The 6639-nt window shown below is 34.2% G+C and overlaps 1 protein-coding gene across 3 annotated transcripts in view; it reads right to left on the bottom strand.

The window, feature by feature from the left end:
- The window catches only part of LOC106465646 (RNA binding protein fox-1 homolog 2-like), a 125463-nt gene that overhangs the window by 22680 nt on the left and 96144 nt on the right, over window positions 1-6639 (bottom strand). For all 3 annotated transcript variants that reach the window (XM_013925881.2, XM_022393585.1, XM_022393586.1), the window contains one exon: window positions 4802-4894. In XM_013925881.2, the coding sequence (XP_013781335.2) occupies window positions 4802-4894 (93 nt within the window). The remainder of the gene's footprint in view (window positions 1-4801; window positions 4895-6639) is intronic.

Here is a 6639-nt window from a genome sequence, read left to right as displayed (position 1 = left end):
AAGGGGCTTGTCTGTGGCTGATTAGGCCCATGGTTAATATATCCCTCCCTGTGTAAAGGACAGTAAATCGTCCTTTAATTTATTTAATTCACTTTGAAATTTACTAATCTTTTCCATTTATGTATGCTGGCTTTCTCTCAACTGTTGGAGACTTTCTTCTTGTTTATTTTCTTTCTCCTCCAACCACTGCTGTAGTCTCTCTTCTTGTTTCTTTTCTCGTTCTTCTTGTTTCTCTTCTTTCTCCTTCAACCACTTACTGTTGTCTCTTTTTTTGTTTTTTTCTTTTTTCCTCAAACAACTGCTGTAATCTCTCTAGTTTATTTTGCCGTTCGAGCTGCCAGTGTTGCAGGTTTTCTTGCCACTGCTGTTGTCTCTCTTCTTGTTTCTTTTCTTTTTCCTCCAACAAGTGCTGTAATCTCTGTTCTTGTTTCTTTTTCTCGTTCTTCTTGTTTCTTTTGCTGTTCTTGTATTGCTGCCATCAAATCTGCTGAGTCGTAGTTTGATTTGCCACTTCTCGTTTCCTTTTTTTTTTCCGTCCCACTCTTTGACACCAATTTGTTATGTCTCTGTTCGTTTGTTAATTTCCGGTGTAAATTCTTTCTGAGGAACTTCAGCAATAGAAGTACTTTGTTAAATAAAACAAGTTTATTCTTTCTCGATACAACTTTGCGATACACAAAATTTCCACAGTCACTTTAACATAACTATTTTTATAAACACACACTATAATTCACAGCGATTCACACACTTTACTTACGGTGCCTACTGTTCGCTTGACTCAATTATCTATCTCTATGTCTATCTATGCAATTCTATCTTTTTTCGCTGGCTTTATTTGCCGGGCTTATATACTAAAAACGAGGGTGCCTGGAACAAACTAGAGTTGCCCGGAAAATTCATCATCGTTCGAGAAACTCCAGCCTTCCACTGCCGTAACAATATACATATAATGTAACCACAAACATTATCCAAGCAGTTAAGTTAATATTTACATAAAAAAGGAATGACTGTTACAAACAGCAAGACCAAACCTATGATGAAATGTAACATATTTATAATACAAAACAAGCCTTAAACAAAATGCTGTACAAGAAAACAAAGTCACCAGGGCACAGACTATAATGTGTGTCCTGCTTTTTCGGAGGTGACTGAGGAAGTAGGACTCACATAACGGTGGGTATACACCATCTATCAGTCTTGACCGCGTTTATATATATAGATCAATTGAGGTATCTATTCTATAGTATTGTCAGTTGCAACTTCGTTAACTATTTAGGTTGCTTCCTCATTTTTTCCCTTCCCAATTCAAAGTCATTGTCTTGATAATCCATTAGTAGATCACATGTGTAACTGATATCTAAGTAAAGATAACTCAGTTTTTTTTCTTTTAATCATTACATTACTATACTTTTCTAATATTCCTTTAATTTATTGATTTATCTAATCTAAGAAAGGATATGAACAAAAATTTCTCTTACACCTGACACTTTTTAAAAACTCATCATTGAAGTATTTCAGTAACATTTCTAGTCTAATGTAATGTTACGATAGCGGAAGTCACGTGACTCTGGTAACACGTAATGAGTATCTAGAAGGTTCCTGAAGGCTCGAGACGCCCTCTATTTTGAACATATAAGACCGGCGAGAAGTGACGGCATACTAGATAATTGAATAGCAGACAGGGAGATAGAGACAGGTAATCGAGTCAAGCCGTAAGTAAAGTGTGTAAATCATTGTGAATTATAGCGTGTGTTGAAGTGAAAGTGACTGTGGAAATTAAGTGTATCGCAAAGTTGTATTGAGAAAGAATAAACTAGTTTTATTTAAGAAAGAACTTGTATCGCTAAAGTTTCATCCGAAAGAAATTATACGGGAAATTAACAAACCTGACATACTTGATGCACCATGATACCCCTGTCCACGTTGCAGAGAAAGGTCAAGGCCGTACAATTTCAATTTTGTCAAACATTGTTTTGTTAAGAGTTGCTCCAGTCAGTCCAGTGACCCCATCTTTGCAAATAACAAAATTGATGAAGTATTCAGCATGTAACGGAGGCAAAATAATATTTTTCATTATTAAAATGCCTGTAGTTTCATCTGTTATGACAGAAAAGAATTCTGCTTTTTTCACCTCATTCACAATTGTGATCTCCTGTTATGCATATTAACTTATTTTGTACTGTGTTTTGGTGCACTTCTTAGATGGATTGCAAGTGTGGAATCCACACTATCTACTCGGAATTCAAGTAGTGCACGAAAGTTGCCTGGATTGCTTTGCTCTTTGCAAGTGGAATCATCGTGGTGACCTTTTAAACGTATATTTTGACGATCACAGAGAATAATAATCTTCAGAATCGAACCCAACTCTTGTCTGTTTTCTTGGATTCGTTTCCCAACAGCTGCATCAACCTGTTGTGCAACTGTGTGGCACTTTTTTTTCCATTGTACTAAAAATGCAGCCATGTCTAACACTGCATTACAATGATACTCGCACTCAGCGTGAGATGACAGGTCTTGAGCAACATCCTTGAACTTGGTTAGAGGTTCAGAGACCAAAAACTCCTATTGGCAATAACCTGGCCTGGCAAGTAGCAAACATGGCAAACACAGTCCACATTCTTTGAATAAACTAGCCAGTTATGCTGCTCCAACCAATTACTTTGAAAACAGTGATGCTTATGTTTACCTTCTTTGTGATACAGATATAAAAAGTGTTTCTCTGATCTTAAAATTCTCTTGATAATAGTGTTAAGTCCTCCCCCAGATCTGTGCCTGTGTACATGTAATATTAATACGCAGTATTCTTTTATTCTTTAAGGGTGTACTCTTCAAAAATTAAAATGCATATGCAACAGAATAAACCAAATGCCACTACAACCAGAGTCAAACAAAAACAACTTATTAAATACTAGCTGGAGTACCTGGACAGAAATTATGCATATTCATGATTAATGAAAAGTTGGTTATCTTAGGACATGAAAGTTTCTTCCCTTGTGTGTAATTGTAAAAAAACGCAAAAATGCCCATAAAAACTGCAAAACACAACATGTGAAACCACAAATTTGAATGTATCTCCCCATTGATTCAACTTCGTGCCAAATTTGGTGAAGATCCATCAACAGAGGGCGAAGTAGTGGTAAAAAAGCAAAAGCACCTATAAAAACCACAAAATGCAAAACTGAAAATTTGTAAGTATCTCCCCCTGGACCCAAATGAACCTTCATATTAGTTTAGATGAAGATCCATCCACAGATGATGAAATAGTTACATGGACATACAACAAATAGTACTATTATATTTATATAGATAACAACAGAAATTCAAAGAAAAATCTTAAAAACAACTAGAATACAATATTTTAAACGCTTAAAAAAAAAATAATAAACCGTGCCTGGCCAGGACTAGGTAGAAACATTAATGAACAATACAACATAAATCTCAATTAATTTTATTAAATATCAAAGGAATTAGGAAAAAGAACCAGAAGAATAAAACACCTAATTGACCAGAGAATAACACAAAACTAAACCATTTCTCAAGATCAAGAACGATATTGAGTGATAATTCTTTCTAACTATATCTTGTGAACTAACTTGTTTTCAAGATGAAGTAAGGCTTTTCATTTAGTTCTTAGGCCATGAGGTTAAGTCTCATGTGACTAGCAAATCTAGATAATATTTCACAATATTAATATCTGTACATCACTACTAGGGGAAGTTGGTGTCAGTTTCATACATACATACTCAACATCTGTGTTCTTGGCAGAAAGTTTAGGTGACAGTTTACTGACATCCAAATCTGAAGTTTCTTCTAGGGGATAAGTAGGATGTCTAGATAGGGCATCATGTAACTAGTTCTCTTTTCCTTTTCTGTGAAGTATTTCAAATATGAAATAAGTCCTTCAACTTTAATGACCAATGCATCAATCTACCAGTTAATTTCTGAGCTGTTTGTAACCATTTCAAGTTAAATATGGTCAATGATCACAGTATATTCTTCTCCATCTAGATATATTTTAAACTTTTCTACAGCCAACACTATAACTAGACATAACAAAAGAAACTCAAATCTGATATAAACCAAGTTACTTTTTATTAGTTTACAATTTCCTTAATCAGTAAAATAAATAATGGGTAAAGATAGTGCTTTTGTTTCTCGAAATGATGGTAAAGAAGGCTGTAATTGCTATACTGCTACTATACTATTACAACTAAGACTAGCAGCTAATAAGAAAACTAGAGTGTCACCAGCACAAGAAATGTCTATCCAGTGTTGTCTCAAGGCAAACAAGTGATCAGGTTTCAAGCAGTAAATTCAAAACTATGTATAAGATCTCCAGCTATGTCATTCAAACCATACATTCTGACTACTATTCAAAATGATAAAAAAACAGTGGCTGGCTTGACTTTATACAACACCCAAGTTCGTGAATAAAACATTCATAGCCAACTGAGAATGAATAACAAATAACTGAATGCAAAATAAGAAATAAAATTAATCTGAAACAAAAATTTCAAGCACTGAAGGTGGTCATCTTTACAATGTGGTTTAAAAACTTAAGCCCCACTTACTTTAACAAGATCAGTTATTTACATACTCTTCAAGATACTATATCATTTCTTCATTCATCCCAATCCATATCACTAAAGAAACAACATATACACACTCTGTGACAATGGTCAAGCTTACTTCTAGTGTACAAAAGATTCATATCAGGATGGACATTTCTTTGCTGACTGACTCTATTTAAGCCTACACGTTAGAATAACAAGTGCTATCACAAAGGATAAGGATCATGCACCTCTATTTTGCGTCCCTCAACCACCGTGCTGTTCAATTGCTCTTGTGCGCGATCAGCATCCACACTACTTGCGAAAGTTACAAAACCGAATCCCTGCATGCATAGGACGAACAAGAAAAAAAAAACATGCATTAATATCCGTGCACCTTAACAGAAGTTCCCCTGTAAAGACAAATTACAGAGACATTAAAATTCACAGTGTTCATTTAGGCGTCAGTCAGGGATTATAAGCCCTCTCAGGCATGCAGCACTTCTCGGTTTGATGTCTTCTCTGTCAGAGCTTCTATGACTGCTGGAAATCAAAAATAAAGGAGAGTTTCTGCACAAAACTGTTAGGAGCTTTTAGAAGATCAGGATGATAAAACTGTACAAAATCTTCCAGTCTCTTGGCACAAATCAAACATATTTTCATACTTTTATAATAATTTTGTGCAACTTCAAACAAAAACAGTATAAACTAAGTAGTTGGATGGTATCAAAGATTTTCTATACCTCAAAAATTTCAACTTTCATTGCATGATAATTTTATCTTGAAAATTATGTTTATCTGATTAACATTTATTTAAAAAAAAATCAATTATATTTTAAGGGAGTTTCTTTGACTGATGTTATTCAGTTAGAACAGGTATTATATAAAGTATCTCAAAGCATCAATATTTAATTTGGCTTCATGCACTCATGCTTTTTATTTCTTGAGATGAGCTGAAAGTATGCCAAGAGAGGAAGAGAGTTAGTTCAAGAAAATAATTAATAAGTTTAATGAAGTTTCTTTCTATCTTATCTGTGTTTAGATATATGAATCATACAAAACAGATAATCGTAATTTTCACAATACATTACATGCCTCTGCATGTTTTTGGGGCATCCTATACTTGCCTTGAAGTTTATACACTAGGTTTATAGAAATTTGTTGTTCATAAAGGCTATGTCACAGTGAACTGGAAAGGAAATAAAAATATTACATCATCCATATGTAATTTTGCCAGGGGACCTGTACTTGCTAAAATAGAAATTATGGTAAGTTGAGAAACAATTATAACAATGTATATTTAAGTTGCTTTTTTTTTCTTCTCTTTTTAGGAACTATATAGTGATTTCATTAATTACTCTCTTAAATCAGTAAAATTAAAATATTTAACTAAAACTTTATATACAGTCTTCAATATTTAAATGTAAATTATACAAATCAAATCTACACTCAAACAAAATGCTGCATTACAAAATTGACAATAACAAAAGCATTACAACATCAGAATATGAAGTATGTGTATATATTGTTACGACATCGAGGTCACGTAACTAGTATCACGCCACGTCGTTCTCGAACATTCACGTACTTTCCTTAAATCTCGTGATCCTTCTAGATATAGTGTAATCTTGTATATTTATAAGACCGGCCACAAGCGATGGGTAGGATGAGTAATTGAATGTATGCTGACAGAGAGAATATTGTTGGGCACGTGAGACGTTCGTTGAGAATTATAGCATTTGTTATAGAGCGACTGTTGAAATTAAGTGTATCGTAAAGTTGTATTCGGAAAGAATAAACCAGCTTTATTTAAGAAAGGACTTGTGTCGCTAAAGTTTCATCAGAACGAATTTACGGAAAATTAACTAACGAACGGAGACGTAACAAATTGGTGTCAGAAGTGGAACGAAAAAAAAAGAAATGGAAACGAGAAGTGGCAAATCAAACTACAGCTTAGCAGACTTGATGGCAGCAATACAAGAGCAGCAAAAGAAACAAGAAGAGAGAGACAACAGCAATTACAAGAAAACCTGCAACAGTGGCAGCTCGAACAGCAAAATAAACAAGAGAGACTACAGCAGTGGTTGGA

This window comes from Limulus polyphemus, unplaced genomic scaffold, assembly GCF_000517525.1.
Source record: "Limulus polyphemus unplaced genomic scaffold, Limulus_polyphemus-2.1.2 Scaffold2011, whole genome shotgun sequence".
Classification (NCBI taxonomy): domain Eukaryota; kingdom Metazoa; phylum Arthropoda; class Merostomata; order Xiphosura; family Limulidae; genus Limulus; species Limulus polyphemus.
This window is presented reverse-complemented; position numbering and strand designations above follow the sequence as displayed.